Below are 24313 nucleotides of genomic sequence, written 5' to 3' on the forward strand. Positions count from 1 at the left end.
GATGTCAGAATCCTCCCAGCTTATATTTGAGTGTCATTCACTTAGGACAGGGATCTCACATACCATTTTTCTCTCCTATAGCACCTGACTCAGTCCTGGGCAGCAGGAGGGCTTAATGAATTTAATTTAGTGTGATCTTGCTTAATTCATAGATTGTTTGAGTTGGTTGATCTGTTTGGTGGAAGAAAACCTCCCTTGTTTATATACACATACATGATGTGCCTGGGAATTTCAAAAAATACACATTTCAGATGCTACTTTATTAAAAGTTTCTAGAGGAAAACTGCGAGAATATATCTTCATGATATTCTGTACTTGAACCAGGACATAAATACTGTCTATCAAGGGAAAAAGTGATAGCTTGTCTACATTAAAGTTAGGAATACGTATTCATTAAAAGACACCATTAAGAAAGTAAAAAGGCAAACGTCAGAATTCAGGAAAAGATATTTGCAATATAGGTATCTGGCCGGTATCCAGAATATATAAATAACTCCTACAAATCAATATATAAAAGAAATCTTATCAGTCAGGCTTAGAACAACCCAGTAAAAAAAAATGCGCAGAAGATTTGAATAGGTACTTCACGAAAGATCATATCCAAGTGCCCAAAAAGTAGTCAGTATTATTAATCATCAGAGTAAAGCAAATAACCACAGTGCGATGCTACTATACTAACTCCAGAACGGTTAAAATGAAAAACGCGGACATCTCCAAGCATTAGTGAGGTTGTTCAGCATTAGGAACACTCACGTACTGCTAGTGGGAGTGTAAATTGGTACAACTTTGGAGAACTGGCATTTGGCAATATGTGCCAAAGCTGAACCAGTTGCCGGCAATTCCACTCGTTTTATACCCAACAGAAATGCGTACAAATGTGCACCAAAAGACATGTACAAGAATATACAGAGCAGCTTTTTTAGTAATAGCCTCAGGCTGGAAATAACACAAGTGCCTTTCAATATTACTGAAATGTTTTTCAATAAATGATGATACATTTATGCAATGGAGAACTTTACAGTGATGACAATGGATGGGACCATTGCTATACTCGACAGATGGATCAGTTTCACAAATATAATATGGGCTGAAAGAAGCCAGCAGAAGAGAGTATATGACGTGTGATTGACTCCATTTATACAAAGTTCAGAAACAGGCAGCGTAAATCTATGGTGTTAATTAAAGTCATCGTTGTGGCTGATGGGAGTGACTTTGCAAATGCGTGAGAGGGGCTTCTAGAGTGGTGGTAGTTTGTTGCCTAGATGCTGGTTACCTGGGTGGGTTCTCTTTGAGGAAATTCATGGCCCATTAGCCATTTCTGTGTATGTATAGTCACTTCACTAAAAGGTTTGCTTCAACATTAGATTCCACTTTTGTTCAGGGATTGCTGCAGCTGGTAGATAGCTTTTCCCTCATATGCATGCGAATCCTTTGCCCGGCAAAGCTGGTCGAATGTGGGTGTGCACCTACATTTAGGCGTTTCGTGTTAGGGCTGCTGTGTGGGCCATGAAAATTCTTTTGTTCGTCTCAGCTTGCTTGTCCCATATTCACAGTAAGTTTCAGACATCAGTGGGAAAGGGAAATTGGTGAATACACTGCACTGATGAGTTCTCAAACCAGTTCTCTGAGACGAATAAGGAAACTGCTTCATAGGGAAGCAAATTTGGATTTTGCTCTGTAGACAGAAGAACCTCTCCATTAAGGTTTCTCGGCCACTACAAGTGTCATTTTCAGAAGAATGCACCTCATTTGGACCTTTTTTTTTTTTATAATTGAGATATAGTTGATGTATAATATTAGCTTCAAGTGGACAGCCTAATGATTCAGTACCTGTGTATATTGTGAAATGGCCACTGCAGTAAGTCTGTTTAACATCCATGACCACATACAGTTATGCCTTTTTTTTCTTATGAGTGAGAACTTTTTTTTTTAAGTTTATATGTTTATTTTTAGAGAGAAAGAGAGAGAGTGGGAGGGGCAGAGAAAGAGGGAGAGAGAATCTTACGCAGGCTCTGCAATATCAGTGCAGAGCCCAGTGTGGGGCTTGAACTCATGAACCGTGAGATCATGACCTGAGCCGAAATCAGGGGTCTGATGCTTAACCAACTGAGCCACCCAAACAACCCCCCTCTCCCTACCCTTCTTTGAAAATTTATTTACGTGATGAGTGAGAAATTTTTAATGTTCCTTTATTTTTGAGACAATGCGAGAGACAGAGTGCAAGCAGCAGAGGGCAGACAGAGGGAGACACAGAATCTGAAGCGGGCTCCATGCTCTGAGCTGTCAGCCCAGAGCCTGACACGGGGCCCGAACTCACGAACTGTGAGTACATGACCTGAGCTGAAGTCGGACGCTCAACCGACTGAGCCACTCAGGTGCCCCGAGTGAGAACTTTTAAGATCTGTTCTCTTAGTGGGATACCAGGCTGGCTCAGTTGGTGGAGCCTGTGACTCTTGGTCTCGGGGTCATGAATGTGAGCCCCACATTGGGTATGGTTTACTTAAATAAACTTAAAAACAAACAGATCTACTCTCAGCAACTTTCAGATATACAGTACAGTATTATTAACTATTTTCCCTATGCTGTATATTACATTCTAATGCGTTACTTATTTTGTAACTGGAAGTTTGTGCCTTTTGACCACCTTCACCCATTTTGCCCACTCCCCATACCCCACTTCTGGCAACCAGTCTGCTCTCTGTATGTAACAGTTTTGCTTCTCCTCCACCCCACTTCTGGTTTCACATGTAAGTGAGATTATATGTGATTTGTCTTTCTCTGTCCAACTTATTTCACTTAGCTTAATGCCCTCAAGGTCCATTCATGTTGTCACTAACAGCAGGATTTCCTTCTTTTTATGACTGAATAATATTCCATTGTATATATACACACTTTCTTTGTCCGTTCATCTGTCAGTAGGTACTTAGATTATTTCTTTGTCTTGGCTGTTATAAATAATGCTGCAGTGAACATGGGCTTCATGGGCTTATTTTTATTAAAAATTTTTTTAAACACTTACTCATTTTTGAGAGACAGAGACCGAGCGTGAGTAGGGGAGGGGCAGAGAGAGAGGGAGACCCAGAATCCGAAGCAGGCTCCAGGCTCCGAGCTTTCAGGACAGAGCCCGACTCGGGGCTCGAACTCACAAACCGTGAGATCATGATCTGAGCTGAAGTCAGACGGACGATAACCGACTGAGCCACCCAGGCGCCCCTGCAGATATCTTTGAATCGGTGTTTTTGTTTTCTTTGGATAAATACCCCCAGAAGTGGAATTCCTGGATCATTTGGTGGTTTGATTTTTAATTTTTTGAGGAGCCTCCATACTGTTTTCCATAGTGGGTGAGCCAATTCAGATTCCTGCCAACAGTGCATGAGGGTTTCCTTTTCTCGTCATCCTTACCAACCCTTGTTATCTTTTTGATAATAGTCATTCTAGCAGATGTGAGGTGATATATCCTTGTGGTTTTGACTTGCATTTCCCTGATGGTTAGCAATATTGAGCACATTTTTATGTATCTGTTGGCCATCTGTATGTCTTTGAAAAAATGTCTGTTTACATCGTCTGCATATTTTGTAATTGGATTGTTTGTTTGGTTATTGAGTTGTATGAGTTCTTTATATATTTTGCATTAACCCCTCATCAGATATACAATTTGTAAATATTTTCTCCCATTCCGTAGGTTGCCTTTTCATTTTGTTGATGATTTTCTTTGCTGTGCAGACGCCTTAAAATTTTTTTTAAAAACTATTTATTTTTGGGAGAGCACAAGGGGGGGGGGCAGAGAGAGGGGGACAGAGGATCCGAAGCAGACTCTGTGCTGACAGGCTGACAGCAGCGAGCCCGACGTGGGGCTCGAACTCACAAAACATGAGATCGTGACCTGAGCTGAAGTCCGAGGCTCAACTTAATGAGGCACCAAGGTGCCCTGCTGTGCAGAAGCTTTTTATTGACCCTTATTTTTATCATGGAAACTATAAGGAGAAGAACTCTCCACATGGTATTAAACCAACCCCCATGGAAGTCTAACTCAAAGTAAGTGTTTTAGGAAAATCTAACCTGGATGAGGTAGAAAATCTAAAAGATGTTGCCTTGCCTTCTCTCAGCCGGCCGTATCTCTCAATTCTCAGCCTGGCCTTAGCAAAATACTTGAAAGTTCTCCTAAGTTTGCTTTGTTCTCTCATGACCATACCTTTGTAAATCTCTTCTCTCTCTTCCTGGAAGGCCCTGACCTGCCTCATTTACCTCAGCGAACTCCTGGGGCTCGTTCTTTATGGCACCTTCTAGAGTTAGCCATCTCGTCTCGTGGACCCTTAACCGTACCCGTATACACCTCTGCTGTGTCACATAATACACTTAACTCTGTTTATTTGTCCTCCAGTGCTAGCCTTTTGAGCTGGCGTGTGGTAGGTACACAGTAAATATTGAAAGAAAAGATGAACAATTGGGCATGTGTTCTGAAAGACAGTCGCTACTTTCGAAAGAATAAAAGCCAGTTATAATATTTGACATCAGTAGCTATATGCTCACAATTTCTTTTCAGGAGTGATACTTTGCATTAATTTCTCAGTAAAACCCGGGGTGTATATTTACAACAGGGTGCATATTGTGGCAAGAGGAGAGAGATGCTAACTGGTTCACATGGGTACCAGACACATGACCTTGGCCTCTTTAGCGTGGTTCTCTAATCAGCTGATTTAATTTTAGTGGAATCCCTGGAGAAATACTTTGAAATGCTCTGGTTCTATATGCAGAATTTAGAAATCATAAATCTAACGTATAGATCCTGACTGCATTAGGGTTTATGGATTAAAAACCAGCAGATGACACTGTGGGCATTAGGACATTATGACTGGACCAGTGTAGGCATTAGAAGAGTGATGATTTTGTTCATCTCAAATATTATAAAATTAAATTCTATAATATGTTATCTGAAGTTTTGTCATTTCTCTTCAGCATGTAATTTCTCAAGCCAATTTTAATTTAAAAAGATCTGAGTAGAATCATTGCCATTTGTCCAGAAGTTTAGAGTAATAGGATTAGAATAATAAATTAATAAGTATTGAGCGCCTGCTTAGGGTTTAATTGTCAGAAATATGTGAAAAGTATAATTTTGCTCTTGATGTCGAGCAACATATTGATGATACGTTTCATGGATGACATCAGAAACCACAGATACGAAATGATTTTTAAATGGCCCTTTCCAGCCTCAACTGTCTATAAATAGGAGGCCAAGTAGAAAAAACACAGGCTTTGGAGTCCAACAGATCTAGGTTAAAATCTTGGCTTTTTAAAACATTAAATAATGAGTTATATAATCTTGGTCATGCTGACGTCTCCGGAACTCTAGTTTCCTCATTTGCAAAGTGAGATAAGAAGGTATACCACTTGCAGATTTTCGGTTTTGAGAATGAATGACAACCCCTATAAAACTTCCCGGGCACGTCGTAAGGGCACCTAACGTCGGTATGAACGAAACGAGCAGGTAAATAAATAGAGCTGTGTTCACCGCAGTGGCCCACTTAGCCCGGACCCTTGTGGGTAGCTTTCCTGATGATAACTAACATAAACCAAGCTCAGTAATTGATTGGATGGGCGTCTTGGAAACTGTGCTGCACTCTTCCCGTTGTAGCGTAAGGTGACTGACCTTCTGTTTGATTTGAAGAGTGTTAAAAAGGTCTTTTAGAAGAGTGCTCATCGTAGCTCCTGGAGCCATCTGACCCCAGGAAGGTGTATAAGGAAGGGTTTCACCCACGGGTGGCTCGTTAGGAGTCCATAAGAGGTGAGCTAGGAGAGCACGTAGCTCAAGGATGGGCTAATGCGGCTGAGTTCCTTCTCCTCTCCTTCCCCCAGAATGTGGCTTTCCGTTTGTTAGCAAATACTGCATCCTTTTCCACAACAGTTGTAAAGCCTATTCTGGATGCCTGTGCATTAACTAGTGGGCATTTGGGACTTTGACTTGCCTAAATGTTCCAAATTGTTTAAATTCTGTTTAGGGTCAATGACTACTTATTTTACGAAATCATTTTCCTTTCATGTCTGTTTTTTTGGCTGCAGAATTGGTGCCCTGGAGCTGAGTCTTTGCCCTGCAAACCAAAAATATAATTTTCCTGGGTGTGTCTTATTTTAATCGACTCCCTTTCATACTACAGGGCTCTGACCTGCTTGGAGCCTTTCCTACTTGGTTACAATTGATGCTTTGTCCTTTGGAGTCATACAGGACGTAGCCACTGGGTTGATTCCGTGTTGAGCTGTCAAATGTGGCTCCGAAAAAAGATTACCTTCCTAGAATGGGCAGGGGGCAGCTGAGCTGGAAAATGGGGCCCTGGCTCATATATATAGTTGTCATTTAGGGAGAATGAGCAGCGGTTTCAAAATGAGACTTAGGGACTAAGCAGAGAAAAAGTAGGGGTAGCTCCCGGTGAGTACTAGTCAGAATTGGCTGGTGTGTGAGGGGAGTATAGCTGGGCTTTACCAGAAGTAGACGCTGTTTGGGGAACTCTCTGTGGCTCAAGAAATGATGCGTATTTTGTGGCATATCTGTGCTTCTGGAAGGACAGTTTTCTAGAAGTTCATGTTCTTCCTCTGGGGCTTATTAATTTCTGTTAATATCCACAGGAATTTCACTGCTAATGATGTCGGCTTACTCTCTATTTATTCAGTCTCTCTTCGGCCGAGGGACTTCCAACTACTTTACATTAATTTTGTCAGTAATTCTTATAACCTCCCTGTGTGGGAGCTGCTTGTAGATGAGGGATGTGAGAACTGGCTCCAGTTTACCTAGCAGGTCAGTCCCTGGGATGGAAAATTGGACCCAGGGTTTGTGGTTCCAGGCTTAGCGTGTTTCCTCCGGGGGAGGAAATAATACTGAGCAGACAGCAAGAGAATCTGGTTGTACGAGTTGAGAGATTTCTGCCTTTACGCACGGGGTTCCCAGTCCGTGGCTCGGGACGGAAGCAGGCAGCAGTCTGATGCTCGGTACATGAAATGTCTCAACTGTTTTTTTGACTGGTGCATACTTTTATTTTTGTTCTTTTTTTCCCCCCTCTCCTGGGAGGAGAGGCGGGTGTGAGAATTTTCTGTGTACCAACCTTAGGTGCGGGGGCAGTCTGGCCGTTTGAATGCTCAGCAGGAATTGCCATTTGCTTTTGGGTTGGGGGCCAGGAGGTCAAGCAGCCGCTTTAGGGTGGGGTTGAGAGGCTCGTGGACTGTAGGAAGAAGGACGTTTCTCTGTATTCTCTTAGTCATAGGACTCTGAATCCCAAGTAGCTAAATTTAGTTCAGGTTCCTGTTGAAAGCATCATTTTGGGGGGGGGGGGCGGGCGGTGGGGGGAAAACGGAAAACCTTTTTGTGTATCCTGCTCCATGAAGCCAATAGGGAAGCAGGAGGAGGTGAGGTTGCCATGGAGATGGTAGCTGTGTGCAAGGGGAGAGCAGCAGGGTTTAGAATTCCAGGAAGGAAGAGAGAGTGATGTCATCAGATTCCATGGACCAGCCCAGGAACCCCTGTGAGGTTGGTGGGGAGTTGGGTGTGCGTGGGGGGTGGTGGAGTGGGAGTTTGTGCAGGGGAATTGTGGCTTCAGTAAGGTGTGGGGAGTCCAGTTCAAGCAGAGAGGTTGGTTGTGTGGAATTGTGCTGATCTGCATTAATGCCTGCTTTTTAAAAATCTGTAAAGCATTCTGAATTTGCAGAATATTTTCTTTGTTGCAAAAGGACGTATCCGTTTAAAGAAGGAGCTAATCTAGATGTAGAAATGGTATCTTTCTGTAGTTCTGTTCCCTGTAGTTGTGTGTGCCTTTATTCCTTGTATGTGCGGCTGTTTGTGCACACATTTTGGATATGTAGTTGCCTTTGTATGATGCCTTTTATGGGGCTGCATGCAGCTAAATGCTTCATTAATGCCTGATTATCGTATTTATTTTTCTGTGGCTGGGTGTGTATAAATAAAACGTACTTCTTATGTAAAAAAAAAAAAAAATTGAAAGAGAATCAAAACAGTTGCTTTTGCAGCAGGAAGGAAAACTGCATGCTCCAAGACAGTCATTCTGAACATATGCTGCGCGTTCGCATTGCTAGTGAAGGGCAAACGTGTTTCTTTTGGAATGACTGAGAGGCTCTTTTTTTTTTTTTTTTTTTTTAAACACCTCTAACAGAATCTGTGCATCCAAACGAGCACCGCCCTTCAAAATAGTCGCTTTGGCTCTGGTGATACATACATTGCGCAAAACATAAAGAACTCTCATTTGGAATCAGCTTCAGAGATGAGAGAGAAGGAGAGCGCTCTCAATACCTAACACCGAATTTTTTATTTAAAAAAATAACCTAGTTGCTCAGATGAGGTTTCTTCACAACTGGCTTTTCCCCATGTGGGGTTGTCAAAAAATCAAATCTGTGTGCAAATGACAAGCTTTTATCCCAGTTAAAGATATTTCAAGCCCTAGATGTAGGTTCTGAAGGTATTTTCGGTTGCAGATAAAGAGCTCTTAGATTGTTTAGTTTAGCAGGTGGCAACGTTTTGAATGATGGCAGCATCTGAGGAATGAGAGCAGAGCCTTCCTAGGGCGACATCTTCTGAGGTGACCCATTTGGATTTATTTGTTCAAGAGTGTGTTAAAATCCGTGACGTTACCGTTGGGTAATGTGGGAAGCAGCATTCTGTGGCGCGTGTGAGAGCACAGACTCTTTGGAATCAGATTGGCTCAAGCCTTGAACAAACCCTGTTCTGCTGCTTCCCGACTGACCTTGGACAGATGACAAGTGACAGTCCCGTGGTGTGTTGGTTTCCTCATGTATAAATGGGAATAATAGTGCTAGAAGTACCCACCTGATAGTGTGGAGCTTAGGGGTAAGTAAGCTGATATTTAAAGCACTTAGACCTACTGGCTGCGTTCTCAGTCGATGCTTGCTCTAGTTATGGTCATTCGTAAGTATGCATTTCTTTGAACTACGGAGCGATGAGGTAGAAGGTCCCATACACCGCTGCATGGCGAGGAGTGGGGGGAGGGGCGGCAGCAATCTATAGTTTTTAAAGGATTCCCGGAGGATTCTGACGATCAGCCAGATTTGGGGACCGCCGTTTGGGTGTAATCTATTTTGAGTGTGGTCCAAACACCAGTAGCTTCATCATTTCCCCGGAGCTTGTTAGAAATGCAGACTTTTCAGACGCCACCCCAGCCCCGCTGCATCAGAATCTGCATTTTTAACCAGATAATCCGACAGTGACCTGTTTGCGCATTAAAATTTAAGAGACACTACTTCTACCAATGGGAGTAATTGGGCGATTACTGCATTTTAAAGGTGAATCTTCTCTCTCAGTTATTCCCATCGGTGGAAGAGAAGCAGTCCAGCCAGGCTGCTGTGTAGATGAGCGTGCGCTTTACCTCCCCTACTGCTCGGCCTAGGGATGAATGCTCTTCTGGGCTGAGTCACCGCGTACCCTACAAGGGAAGAGCAGAGTTAGAACTGTGGCTCTGGCCCTACCATTTACTAGCCGTTTGGCCTTGGTCCAGTCATTTACCCTCCGTGCGTCTCAGCCTCTTCACCCGGTAACGGAATCATCCCTAGACCACGAAATACTGTGTAGAGAGTATCTGGCACGTTACGGTGCCTGCGTGTGTTAGTGCCTTGCCCCCGCCCCCCCCTCGACCTTCCAGTGATGATCCGTGTGGTAGTTCTGTCCCTCGGAAAGGGCCACCAGTTGTGACCTAATTCCGTCCTCTCTTGTCCTCCCAGCTACCTCAAGCATCGAGTTGTATGACAGAAAACCGTAGGGATAGTTTTCTTTCCTACTTTGTTCTACAAAATACGTTTTACTTAACGGAGACTGTTACCCAAGAGGGCCGGAAGAAGAGCTATAGGAGGTCCTCTGAGTAGTTGAGCTGGTGCAGGAATCAAGGTATGATGAGATCTGATAGAGGCAGCTCTTTGATGAATTCTTAATAGTTGACCATATGTTTAAAACAATAACATTTGTGCTTAAAAAAAAAAAATGCCGTGTAGGGCTGTCTGGGGGGCTCAGTAGGTTAAACATCTGACTCTTGATTTTGGCTCAGCTCATGAGCTTGTTGTTGTGAGATCAAGCCCTGCGTTGGACTCTGTGCTGAGTGTGAAACCTGCTTGGGATTCTCTCTCTCTCTCTCTCTCTCTCTCTCTCTCTCTCTCTCTCCCTCTCTCTCCCCTCTCTCCCCTCTCTCCCCTCTCTCCCTCCCTCCCTCCCTCCCTCCCTCCCTCTCTCCCTCTCTCCCTATTTCTCTGCCCCTTCCCTGCTCCTGCTCTCTCTCTTTCTTCCCTCTCTCACTACCCCCCTCCCAATAAATACATTAATGAACATTAAAAAAAACCAAAAAATTGTATAGAAAAAAGTCCATAAATTCAGGTGGCTTCATTTGAGGTCCATTAGATCACTTCTAAGCAAGAATTAACATGGCGGTTATCAGAAGATCATTGAATTGAAAAGTAAGGAGAATCTTTTTTTTTTTTTTCCTAACTAGGGTATCCACACAGTAAGAGGAAGTTCAGGGACTTGCTCTGGGGATGCCAGAAATAGATGGCAGAGAGTTTAGGTCAGAGGATCGGCCGCTGTGGCCGATAAGGCATTGGAAGCAGGAGCAGGAGATAGATAGGTCCATTTTCACTCATTCATACAAACATTAGGGGGACTGAGGGATACAGCAGAATTGTGAACTCAAAGCCTGTCATGAAAATTGTTGTAATAGCTTTCATCTGAAGGGTAGGTAGGTACACTCCTAGGTGCTTTGTATACATTGTGCTTAATCTTAGCATCTGGGCAATGTATAGGCATAATTACATATATTCTACAGATCAGAAAGGTTGAGTAACTCGCCCTTGGTTACCTGCTAATAAGCAACAGAGCTGCTTTGACATCGTGTTGGATAGCAATGTGAGGGATGAGACTGTTAGAAAAGGGAAGTTGAAATAGCCAGTAGACACCAGTTAAATAAAATTTATTTTGTCTATGTTGACCTTTTTGGTGAAAGTGTTAATTTAAATTAAGACTATGATATTCAGCATGTTTGCTTATCTTAGAGGGATTTTTTTGAAAGCTGCCGAATTATCCTTTTGGGATAGATTTCCTTTATACTCGGAACTAATTAAGAGATCTCTTTTTTTAAATACCAAAGCTTGTGAAGTCTTCAGTTCATGGAAACACCAGTTTGAATTAAATACTGTAACACAGACTAATTTGTTGGTGGTTATCAATTGGCATATTTAGCCATAATAAGTATTTGCATAATCATGTCTATTATTTCATGCTGATCCAAATACAGATAATTATCAATGATTGCACAAAGTGAATTTCATGCTCCTAGATAGCTTTCTAAGTTTTAGTTGAAAGAACCCCAACCTTGCAATTGGAAGTCTTGGGTTGCATGCCCCTTTTTGTCGTTTATTGCCTTGGGGACCTTGTACGTGTCACTTCACCTTAGGAAGTCTAAACCTGAGTTTCCCTCATCAAACCATAATGTTCTCTGTTTAGCAGGATCGTTATGAATAAGAGGATGCGTTTGATACAAGTTCTGGTCCTCACTGACTATAACCATGAGAGAGTCATTTAAAACCTTGCACTGCTTTGGTTTTCTTATCTGTAAGGTCTGCCTGTGTGTGTGAGTATAGGGTGAGGGGAGTAGAGTGCAGATAAAGGAGCTGGATTAGAATTAGATGGCCTACGTGGTCCCCTCGAGACCTGTGATCTTATAATTGTCAGATCTGCCTATGGTTTGTAGGTGGTGAAGTGTTACACACAGATAAGGCTTTGTTTCTCGTTCTTGTAATTGTTCTTTAGCTGTGGTAGCCTATTAAGGAACAGGTACTGCCAGGTCACTTTGCATGTATTATCTCAGTTAACCTTTGTAACAACTCTAGGAGGTAGGTGGTGTTATTTAGAAGGGGCAGGAAGAATTTGAGGCTCCGAGATGATCAGGGAGCTAGTAAGTGTCAGGGACATAGGTCAGCGTGATACCAACAACTGTACTTTCCTTTCTGTACCTTACTGTGCATGGAATTATTTGTGACATGTTGACGCTAGGAAGTATTTGTGGGCTTATTATGTATGCCACAGACAAATTGCTTCTTAGGCCTATTATATACTAATGAGGAAATTCAATAAAATATTTTATTTTTGCAAACCTGTGACACATCTACTATCATTGGGAAGAATATATAAAGATGTATAAGATGTAGTTTGAGAGCTTATGATCTACTTGGAAAGAGAAGGCATAGGCATATACGTAATACATTTAGAAATCAGTCTGTGGGAGAATAAAGTCAAATGTGCAGTAAATGCTCTAGTAGTTACAAGAAAGGAGTAGTTAGTATGGGCTAGAGGATTGTTTTGCAAGCTTTTTTTGACCATGACCTATGAAAAGGAGATCCATTTTATGTGGCAGCCTAGTGTATAAGTACTTATATGTATATATGTGACTAAAACACGTTTCATGAAATAATCTTTACTCTTGCTAAATATGCTTGATTCTTTCTTGTTAAAAATTGTGTTGTAGTCTAGTGTGATGATTCTTAAAATGTGGCCCATGGACCCCTCAAGGCACTTTTTAAAGAGGGTCTTAAAGGTCAGAACTATTTTTATGATAGCATTAAGATACTATTTGCGTTTTTCACTGTGTTGATATTTGCACTGATACTGCATAAGCAATGATGGGTAGGACTACTGATGGCTCTGGCAAGAATCAAGGCAGTGTAACAAATTGTACGTATAGTCATGAAATTCTTCACTGCTACACACTTGCAGTTAAAGATGGAAAAAAAAGCCAATTTCACTTAAGAATGTCCTTGATGAAGCAGGAAAAATTATTGCTCTTATTAAATATCCACCTTGATTATGTATCTTTTTAATATTCTGTGTGACAGGGGCGCCTGGGTGGCGCAGTCGGTTAAGCGTCCGACATCAGCCAGGTCACGATCTCGCGGTCCGTGAGTTCGAGCCCCGCGTCAGGCTCTGGGCTGATGGCTCGGAGCCTGGAGCCTGTTTCCGATTCTGTGTCTCCCTCTCTCTCTGCCCCTCCCCCGTTCATGCTCTGTCTCTCTCTGTCCCAAAAATAAATAAAAAACGTTGAAAAAAAAAATTAAAAAAAAAATATTCTGTGTGACAAAGTGGGTTATACATGTAAGGCACTTTTACAGACTGAGTAGGAAGGTTATCTCGAGGAAACATTTTTGTGATTGTTTGAGTTACTAGCTGAACTAGCCACTTTTTTCGTGGAACACCATTTTTACTCAAAAATCAAAATGACTGGGGCGCCTGGGTGGTTCAGTCGGTTGAGCTTCTGACTATGGCTCAGGTCGTGATCTCACGGCTAGTGAGTTCAAGCCCTGCGTCAGGCTCTGTGCTGACAGCTCCAGGCTGGAGCCTGTTTCTGATTCTGTGTCTCCCTCTCTCTCTGCCCCTCCCCTGCTCATGCTCTCTCTCTCTCTCTCTGTCTCTCAAAGTAAATAAACATTAAAAAATAAAAATAAAAATGACTGAAGGGTCTCTTGGGTCGGTTAAGTGTCCAACTTCGGCTCAGGTCACGATCTCATGGTTCACAAGTTTAAGCCCCGCATTAGGCTCTGTGCTGACATCTCAGAGCCTGGAGCCTGCTTTGGATTTTGTGTTTCCCTCTCTCTATGCCCCTCTCCCCACTCATGCTTTCTCTCTCTCTCTCTCTCAAAAATAAGTGAACATTAAAAAATACTTAAAAAAATGACTGGCTATTGTTATTTAGACTTGCGTATTTGGCATAGATTTTATTAAAAATGAAGTAAAAAAATAGAAATAAAAATGAAGTGACCCGATTTTTCAAGGAAAACAATGACAGTATTTGTTATCAGTGATAACATTTGAGCTTTCAAGGAAAATTCTGGTTGAAATTAGAATTTCAAAAAACTTGTGTCCTGGACAGTGGGCTTGATAGCTCTAGTACTTAGACGTATTCTGATGATACTGATGGTGATATTAGTGAATGTAAATTTTTTTGGTGTTACATAATGGGATATGTCAACATATAGAAAATCTTATAATTTAATGAACCAGCATTTTATAAATGAACCATGCATAACGTTAAATAATCACAATAGGTAGAAATTCATTCAAAATGCAAGACAGACCAATGGATTTTGATATAATAGAGAATGAAGAAGACTATTATAATAGTCCTGCCTTTTCCAAATACATATCTGTGGAAGGCCAGATTTTCTTCTTATATTTCAACCAAAATAACCTATCATGACAGATTGAATGCAGGAGCAGATAGGAGATTCTAGCCATCTTCTGTTAAGTTGGACGTGAAAGGTATTTGCAAAAATGTAGGACAGTGCAACTGTTCTTACTAAATTTTGTTTTTGTTTTATAAAATGTGGTTCATTTTCATAAAATATTTTCATGGTAACATAATGTTTATTATTGGTATTTTAAAATGGATTGACAAATTTTCTAAAAATTACTCAGTTTTAATTTTTAATAGGCAAATACCAATTTATAGCCCACATAAACAAAAGTTCTTTGGAAGCTTTCATAATTTTTGAAGAAAGTAAAGAGATCCTAAGACCAAAAAGTTTGAGAATTGCCACCCTACCTTTTTTTTTTTCTTAATATATAATGGTTGAGATCTCTTAAATATGTCACAAATGGGTCTTGACCCAGAGCTTGAAAACGTACTGAGCTAGAGTTACAGGGATTGCCTTGTGAAGGGAGTTGGACTGTGCTAGATTTTACTTAGGTTGAATTGATGTGGGAGAACACCCTAAGGTGTGAAGTAAGTTGAGTAAAGTTGATACCTGGAGATAGCTGTTTGCAGTAATTCTCTGTAAACCCCATTTACATCTTGCCTTCTGTGAGTTCCCCTTGTGATTTCTTCATGCCTTTCTCACTCCATTATCACACCAAGTACACTTGTTCCCTCTGGGCCTTAACATTTTATTGCATGATTCATGCCGTATTTATTTACATGCCTCTCTCTCTTACTGGACCAGGCGTTCCTTAAGAGAAGAATTAGTGACCTATTTGTCTTTCTATTTCTACCATGGTACAAGACCCATGAAAATCCCTTAATAAATGTTTGTTGAAGAAATAAATAAATGGGGAGGAAAAAGGAATGACCAGGTAAGGCCAGATTTAGGGTGTTAGGAGCTTGAACATGGAAGCAGTGAAGGGCCATTAGCATGGGAGTGATATGGGTGATGTTTTATGAAATTAAACCTGGACTTCCTTGGTAAGAAAATTGGGAAGAGGTGGATGGTGGCTGCTGGATGAGCCAAAGAACTATTATTACGGTAACTTAGGCTTGACTCAGGTGATCCAGGCCTAGATTAGGTGAATGCTTTTGTCATAGATAATGAAAGACATGTATCCTGAGGAATATTTACAAAAACATAAACATAATCACACCCATGCTACCTAACATTTATTGAATACTTGTAATATCCTGAATACTGTGTTAAGGACTCAGTATGTATCATCTCATTTAATTTCCACAGCATCCTTGAGAGGTACAGTTGTTTCCATTTTTTTGATGATTAAGTAAAAATAATACATGTTCATTGTTGAAAAATTAGAAAATGCAGATAGGCAAAAGAAAAGTAGTGTGTATCATTGTAAATCGAAACTCGACACTGAGAGACATAATCACTGAATATTTTGGGATATATCCTTTTAGACTTAAGAAGAAAAAGGTGTGTGTGCTGATATATGACTGCATATAAGGAAACCCTGAATATCAGGCTTTATGCTGTTTCCCCATCGAAAGGATGGGCTAACCTAAATATATAAACTTTTAGGGATGTTGACGAAAGAGGCAAATGTCTTTAAGATGTTAATTTTATTCATGCATATCCAAAATAATATACAAAATTATGTAAGTAGAAACATTTTATCTTTTAGGGTTTTTTGAAGAAGATAAATACATACTCTACTATATCAGTGTCTGTATCTTTGCTTAGAACCATTTGAAGTCTTCAGACAGCTTTCTAGGCTATATGGTGAGATACAGCACTCATATCTGTTATAAGTCGCAGATGATTTTATTTCAAGCTCTAAGTATCCATTCAGATGACACCAGGAAGGTTGGTTTTCTTTATTTGTGTTATATTGTCTACTGCATTGCTCAAAAAAAGTTTTTTTTTTTCAATTGAGTTGAAACTCACCTAAAATTCAACCTTTTCAAATGAACAATTTGGTGGTATTTATTACGTTCACAGTGTTGTGCAGCAACCACTCCTATCCGTTTCCGAACATTTTCATCACCCCCAAAAGAACCCCACACCCACTCAGCAGTCACCCTCCATTTTCCCTTCTCTTCGGCCTCTGACAATCACCGGTCTGCTTTCTGCCTCTATGAATTTACTGTTCTGCATATTTCATATAAATGGAATCATACAATATGTGACTTTTTGTATCTGGCTTCTCTCATTTAGCATAATGTTTTCAAGGTTCATCCATATTGTTGCATATATCAGTACTCTGTTTTTCTTTATAGCTGAATATTCCTTTGTATACATATTGCCACAGTTTGCTTATCTGCTCTTTAGTTGATGCACATTTGTGTTGTTCCTGCCTTTTAGCTGTTGTGCATAGCACTTTGATGAACGTGTGTATAAGCATTTGTTTATCTGTTTTTGGTTCTTTGGGGAATATACCTAGGAGTGGAATTGCTGGACCATATGGTAATTCTATATTTAACTTTTTGAGGAACCACCGAACTGTTTTCTGTAGCAGCTGAACCATTTTATATTCCCACCAGCAGTGTACAAGGGTCGGTTTGTCAATTTATTTTTAATGAGGAACACAATAAGATGGGGGAAAGTAAAGAGAAAATATGTGTGGCCTTTGAGTTTATTAGAGCTTTGTATCTCAGATTTTGCCTGACGGACTTATTAAATATTTAACATCACTTCAGCGCTGAGAATGAAATTTAGCGTAGGGAAATGTATCTAATCTATTTTAAGTGGTAGCAGACTAAGAAGTGAAGATTGGAGAAGTGAAAGAAGGGAAATTTAAATAGACTTGAAATTCCTTGAAGGCAAAGGACCTATTCAACTTTGCGTCCTCTGTATTTAATAAAATGCTTGGCGTGTCATAGGTTGTGCTGGATTTCCCCAAGACTATCCTAGGTCCAGCGATTCACTGGGATGTACAGAACTCAACATGTAGTTCATATACATGGCTCATGTTCATTGTCATGGCTGTGAATAACATTGAAAGTGTAAAGCAGAATCAGCAGTGGGAAAGAGCGCCTGGGGGTGAAGTCCAGAAGAAATCAGCCTCAAGCTTCCAAGAGTTCTCTCCCAGGGGAGTCACACGGGATGCGCTTTGCTTCCTCCAGCAGCAAGTTGTGACAGTGTTGTCTATCAGGGAAGCTTATTGGAGACATAGTGCTGAGATTTTTCTTCTTTGAGGGTAAGTGGGAAGGGTTGTTCACAGAGGACCTCTGCCTACTACATACCACAAATCCAGACTTTTCCGAAGGAAATGTTCAGCATAAACCGTATTGTTTGCAGAATTCAGGCACGGTGGGCCGCTCTTATCAGTTCTGGGGACAGAACCCTCCCAGAATGAAATCTAAGTTCTCAGACACCGACCAAGACCAACCTCGCAAGCTGCCCTTTCTAAGGATGGCAGTCAAGCCTGCTATGTTCATTCTTTTCCTATGCTTAGGTGTTTTCGTTCCTTAAAAAGTGTTGCTAGGTTCTGTGAAAAAAAACTAAATACCATAGTAGAGAACCAGCAGGGACTTTAGTGTTAGACAGACCTGCATTTGTATTACTATAGGCAAATTGCATAGTTTTCTGAGCTTCAGTTTTCTTACTATAGAGAGAGACATTATGGAGTTTCATGAGAATACCAAGTGGTAACGTAAAGAACACTGATAACGTAAAGACGCTACGCATAGTGTCTGCCCTGTGTATAGTAAGTAGCTGTCAACATTTTGTTTCAGCTCACCCATATCAGGAAATAAAGAGAACTCGAAAGAGTAGCAGATGTACTCTAACAGCAAGTGTAATATAATGTAATAATCACATATATATATATCATGTATATATTACGTATATATGATTATTACATTATATTATACCTGCTATTATATTACATCTGCTACTGGAGTTTTCTTTACTTCCTGATACAATATTGATATAATTAATATCTAATAGCAATACCCCTGGGGCTGAGATAAGGCACCAAAGGAAGAGCCTACCTCCCCTACCCCAGCGGCTGAGATCTGGACTTGGTTGGAGAGGGCGTGGCTGTGGCTTTCTGAGTGGCAGAGAAGTAATTCCCCTGTGATGCCAGACCTGCAGAACTTGTTGGAACTCTGCCTTTTTAAAAGTTGCCCAAAATCTATCTTCTAGGGTACAGGTTTTCTCTGCTGTCTGAAAGTAAAGTGTTCCTGTGAAACCTTTTGTAATCCAAAATGGAGTAAAGTGAAGAAACGATTACTATTAATATATATGGAGAAATTTTTGAACATTTCTAGCCTCCCAAAACAACTTCTCTTAAGTGTTTTTGGTACCTTTGGACACGCGTTGCTAACGGATGTACAAAACAAAGATAAAGCACAGACGCTCACAAGCCAGATACTAATGTAGCTTTTTCTTTCAAGTGAAGTGGTGTAAGATAAATGTTCAGGAAGAGGGGGATGCGGGTCTTGAGGAAAGCTGTTGACAGGGAGTTGTCCTACCAGAGGTCCTGTGCCGTATACCAGCCCAAGGGGGGTTCCTAGGGGAAGCTGCTGATGGCGAGGTGCTGCTGCCTGCTATTTTGCACTGCAGGAGCTGGAAGGGAGGAAGAGTCCTTGTGGGAAACTGCTGAGAAAGCACCTTGGGACCTGGAAGCAAAACCCTTTCCGCTAAGATGCATTTCCTGTGCTCTCTACTGACACAGCTTGGCACCGTGCATGCTGTCGAAGGGAACCTGCTTAAAAGGCCCAGATCCACTTTCAGAGAGCAGGCAGAAAGGATGTATTTGGAGCTGGGAGTCAACTAATTGATAAGCAGCATATGGGTAGAACGCATATTTAATTCCAGATGCTCAGAAGCCAGGAAGAAGATGGCAAATAGAGATCTAAGGTACCCAAATGTCAGTAAGCCACATGCAAAAAAACAAAACAAAACAAAACAAAACAAAAAAAACCCAAAACAAACAAACAAACAAAACCAACTTGGACACTTATACCATACACAAAAATTAACTCAGAATGGATCTAAGACCTAAACACAAGAGCTGAAACTGTAAAACTCTTAGAAAAAAACACAGGGGTAAATCTTTCTGACCTTGGATTTGGCATCTTGGATATGACACTGAAAGTACAGATAAAAACAACAACAACAGGTAAATTGAACTTCAGGAAAATGAAAAACTTCTGTGGATCAAAGGATATATACCATCAACAGAATGGAAAGTAGCCCCAAATGGGAGAAAATATTTACAAATCATTTATCTAGTAAGGGATTACTATCCAAAATACTTAAAGAACTCCTTCCTACAACACGATAATAACAAAACAGGTCTAGGTGGTTTCACGATGGGTGTCTTGGCCACAAGCAGTTTTGCTCCATAACAAAATGGTTGTAAGGCAATTTTGTAGTAAAGGGGAAAAAATAACTGGTTGACAGTTTGGTTTGACAGTTGTTGGTTTCATTGAGTGGTGACAGTTTGGTTTCATTTCTCTGTCGACATAGTACTCCTGTCTTTATATTATTATATAAGTCTTAGGCCTCCTTGTCAAGGTCCATATGGTGGCGTAGTTTTGAACCCTTATCTCCCAAAGAACTTTGTAATGTCTGTTGGCAAACATGTGACAGGATGCCAAGAACAACAGTGTAGAAGGCTTTCATGATGCAGTACAGAGTCTAGTTATTAATAGAAACCCTAGTATTTGGAAACGGATACCTCTTCTAATGAAGTAAGAAGTTCTAGTGAAAGAAAAAGTGAGATGCCAAACAAGGAGACCAATCAGGAAGCAAAAAAAAAAAAGTAAAGTACTAAGCATAATACGATGAATGACAGACTTGGAAGACAAGTGCTAGGTATAATTTAAATATTAAACATAGAATTGCAAATAATCCAGCCATTCTGCTTCTGGATGTATACCCACAGAAGTGAAAGCAGGGACTCCATATTTGCACACCCACGTTCATAGTAGCCTTATTCAGTATAGCCAAAAGGTGGAAGCCACCCAGTGTATGTGAAGAGATAAATAGTTAAACAGAAGGGATATCTATACAATGCAATATTGGCCTTAAAAAGAAGGAAGTTCTGACTTAAGCTACAGCGTGGATGAACCTTGAATACATTATGGTTAAGTCAGAACTTCCTGAACACTGGTTTTTTGAACACTGGTTACAAAAGGTTATGGTTCCACTTACATGAGGGTCCTGGAGTCGTCGACTTTACAGAGACAAAGTAGAATGGGGGTTGCCAGGGATGGGGGAAGGGGAGAATGGGGAATCGAAGGAGTAGTGAGTTTCACTTGGAGACAGTTCTGGAGACAGTGGTGAAGGTTCTACAACAGTGTGCGTGTACTTAATGCCACAGAACTGTACACTTAAAAATGGTGGAAATGGCAAATTTTATATTATTTCTATGTAACAACGATTTTTTAGAAAAGGAAAAAATAGAAACTGCTGAAGAATATTTATAGTCTGATGTCAGACCTTGGTACCGGAAGGAGTAGATTGAAGGGGAATTTTATTTATTATGTATTTACTTGGAAATACAATTTGGTTATCATGATTGAATTTTAATTAAAAAAATAAGTTAGAACCGAATGGGTTTGTAAGGAAATTGAAGAACTGGGAGTGTTAGCCAGTCAGGAATTGATCCCAGCAGGGTGGATTGCTAGATTGTGTGGAGCATCCATACATCTGTCACAAGAGGCCGAGTTGCTTTGGTCACCTTAGAGCTAATCGCATTGATTTTTCTCTCGTTGAATGCTGGAATGGATTCATAACGTTACTAGTTGTTACCTCGTGTTTGAACACCTTCAGGTGATGCGGGATGGCCATTCGGCACGTATTTTTAAAGAACTGGCTTTAACATAAGCTAAGAAAAATCGATTGTTGTTGATTTGGAAATTTGTTACTTTGTAGGAATGAGTCCTCTAGACTGATTGAATTTCTGGTCATTTGCTACTGATAGACACGGGGGCGGGGAGGGAATTCTTGTGGAACTCCCTCACAGTGTGTTACATCCGAGAGATTAAGGAATTTGGCCAGTCACACCGTTAGAAGGTGGCACAGCCGGCTGTCTCACTCCCAGAGTCCATGATTTCTCTATTGCTCATGAGTGGAGCTCCTTACAGCGGCAGTGAGCAGAGTCTGAGGCGTCAACAGCTTCCATGATTTGAGAGTCCAGGGTTCTAGGCTGTAGGTTCTCTTTTCTGGCTGCTTTGTTGAATGACTGTGGGCAGAGTACTTCTCTTGCAGTGTCAGTTTCCTCAGCTGTAAGAAAAGGGTTTTGATTGGTTATCTCTTTGAAGTCTGTGGTTGTTCTTGAAAAGAGGACGTTTTAGTGTGTTCCAAAGGTGGGCTGCCAGGACCCAGTAAATCCCTGTGTCAGCTTTTAGCATGAACGTATTACTTACACTGGGGCATTTTTATCTTAACTTAGAAAAGAAAAAAAGAAGACGGTGTTTGGGGTGGGAGGTGGTGAGTATAACAAAGTACTATCATCAGTTGTCTTGACTGGGATGTAGAGTAAATTATGTCTTATTTTACTGGATCATGAAAGCTTGGTTTACCAGTTACCAGTTGCATTTATGTTGGGACCGTGTTGTTAGAAACAGCCAGATTCATATCCCTTCTAAGTCTTCATCTTGTCTCTGGGTACCTTGAATCCTATATGGCTTGGAAGCAGAATGATGCCCTGGGATTGCTTAGCAATCTGTCTTCCTGAGCCGAAGATTCTTGTTACTGGGATTGGTTTTTGCATGCCATAACATATGGAATTTAGGTACTAGTCTTCAGTTCCTGTGGTCTCCCCTCCCATGTCCATACTTGGAAAACAAGTTACTTTGGTTGCAAAACAAGGTAGTGAAATATCTTAGGAAACTCGACTCGCTTTTTCCAGCCAGTATGGTTTAAATCAATCTTCCTTCCATTGTTAAAAGTGCATAGGGTAATGTGAGCTTCATTTTCAGCCACAAATAAGTCTGTGAAAAATCTGGACTTGTTAGCATTGCCCAAGTTTTGTTTGTAGAGGACAGCCTTGTTTCTTTCCTTCGCTTCTTTTTACTTTTCCTCTCCCCAGATTGCCTGGTGGCAGGAATTTACTTTGTTCCATTCTCAATATTTTTCTTCCTCTTTCATTTGGTGAAATGGGTTTGATTTTGTGAGACACGAAAGACAACCAGGTGCGTTTTGACTTTTTTTTTTTTTTTTATTATTGCTTGATGTAACTTCATTGTGCATTTCCGGTTTTCTACACCCTGCCCCTAGACAGTCCTCATCAGTGATAGAAGCCAATGAGAAATACCCTTGTAATAAGTCTCTGGATGTTGAACACACAATCTGTTACGTAGGTGAAACCAGGGAAGTTTGGCAGAGGGTGTCCTTCATAGGCTCCTGTTAATATTTCATGGATCATTCCATTGCTTAGAGGTTATGGCTAAAGTACTCTATCACTACTATATTTGTGTATGATTGTAGGGATTTTTTTGATCTTCAGTGTTGTTAATTTCTCCTAACACTTCTTTTTTAACTGTATTTTAAAAATGCTTAAGGAAGGGCACCTGGGTGGCTCAGTTGGTTGAGTGTCCGACTCTTGGTTTCTGCTCAGGTCATGAACCCATGGTTGTGGATCAAGCCCTGTGTTGGGTTCCACGCCGAGTGTGGAGTCTGCTTGGGATTCTCTCTCTCTCCTCTGACTCTCTTCCCTGTGCTCTCTTCTGTTTCTGAAAAATAAAAGTAAATGCTTAAGGAAACAGCACCTTTTGCTTTTCAAAAAAGAAAAAAGCAGATATGGTGTCTTTCAGAAAAAAGAAATTTTTTTTTTTTTAGTTTATTTTTGAGACAGAGAGAGACAGAGCATGAATGGGGAGGAGCAGAGAGAGAGGGAGACACAGAATTGGAAGCAGACTCCAGGCTCTGAGCTGTCAGCACAGAGCCGGACGCGGGGCTCGAACTCATGGACCGTGAGATCATGACCTGAGCCGAAGTCGGAAGCTCAACTGACTGAGTCACCCAGGCGCCCCTGAAATACCGTGTCTTTTAAGCATGCATCGGTCAGTCACGGTGCTGAGGTGTGGTCCTCCAGTGAGCACCCCCCCCCCCATTCCCACACACACTGTTCTAGAAGATCTTCTGGAGGCCTGACTGTTGTTGGTTATGGGATCAGTCACATTCTCTTGTAATTATTATGAGTTTGAGCTCCTCCAGGCAAGGATACCAACGCTGTGCTTGTCATAAGGTGATTGTTCAATCACTCATACTGAATAAACGAAGGATTCTTTGGCTTAAGTGGATTTTTCAAACATAGGTGCATGTGGGAGCTTCTAAGCCACCTGTGAAAGAATACGAAAGTCAGCTGCTGTTTTTCTTCTCTCGGTGTCCACTCTACACGCATGATCCACTGCAGTTCTCTATTTGACCATTACTTAAGGAGCCTTCTGTTACAGGCCTGCTAACCAGAAGCTTCTAAACAGGTTTACTTGCTGACCTCTAGTCACTAAGGATTCTTGTGGTTTGTATTTTATTTCTTATATCTTCTTATTTTTGAGCAGCCTCTGTGCCTACGCAGAGTCCGTTTTGAACTCTTCCGGTCTTGCTCGGCCAGAACGTTTGCTTATGTAGGCCCACGCATAGCTGCTGAAGCCTATTCTCTTGGAGTTTAACACGTCCGATTTCTAGCCTGTCCGTTCCATTAGCCAGCCTTGTAATTCCATGTCTACTTTAAGTATCAGTTATTATTTTCACACTGATTAAGAACTCAGATCTGCACATCTTGGACTGTCAACATTGTCCCAGGGCCAGAGGAGTGTTCTTTACTGTGGTCACGAGGCAGCAGAGGTACTGGGTACAGAGTTAAGGCCTAAGTGTGAAGGTGTCTCAGCCACTGTCATTAGCTGTTTGGCCTCAAGCAAATCACTTAATCTTTCTGAGATTCAGTTTTGTTATCTGTAAAATGAGGGTTATAAAACCTATTTTCTGCATCATGAGGACTAAATAAGATTATATGAAGGTGTATTTGGAAGTTACAAAGCACTACGGAACACTGACAATGGTGACTTTTTTTAGTTCTTTATAATGTTCCAAGCAATATGTGGATTTTACATTTCGTCAAATTGAAACAATTCAGATAAAGCATGCC

At 41.0% G+C, this 24313-nt stretch overlaps 1 protein-coding gene across 20 annotated transcripts in view; it reads left to right on the top strand.

Annotated features, from left to right (window-relative positions):
• The window catches only part of RBFOX2 (RNA binding fox-1 homolog 2), a 287236-nt gene that overhangs the window by 59633 nt on the left and 203290 nt on the right, over window positions 1–24313 (top strand). Inside the window, exon 1 of one of the 20 annotated variants that reach the window (XM_058741432.1) lies at window positions 7436–7513. The exons of the other annotated variants lie outside the window; for them this stretch is intronic. Coding sequence (XP_058597415.1) covers window positions 7472–7513 — 42 coding nt within the window. The 5' untranslated portion in view covers window positions 7436–7471. Of the gene's footprint in view, window positions 1–7435; window positions 7514–24313 lie in introns of those variants that run through there. 20 annotated transcript variants of the gene reach the window in all.

The sequence above is a fragment of the Neofelis nebulosa genome, chromosome 8 (genome assembly GCF_028018385.1).
Source record: "Neofelis nebulosa isolate mNeoNeb1 chromosome 8, mNeoNeb1.pri, whole genome shotgun sequence".
In the NCBI taxonomy this organism is placed as follows: Eukaryota; Metazoa; Chordata; class Mammalia; order Carnivora; family Felidae; genus Neofelis; species Neofelis nebulosa.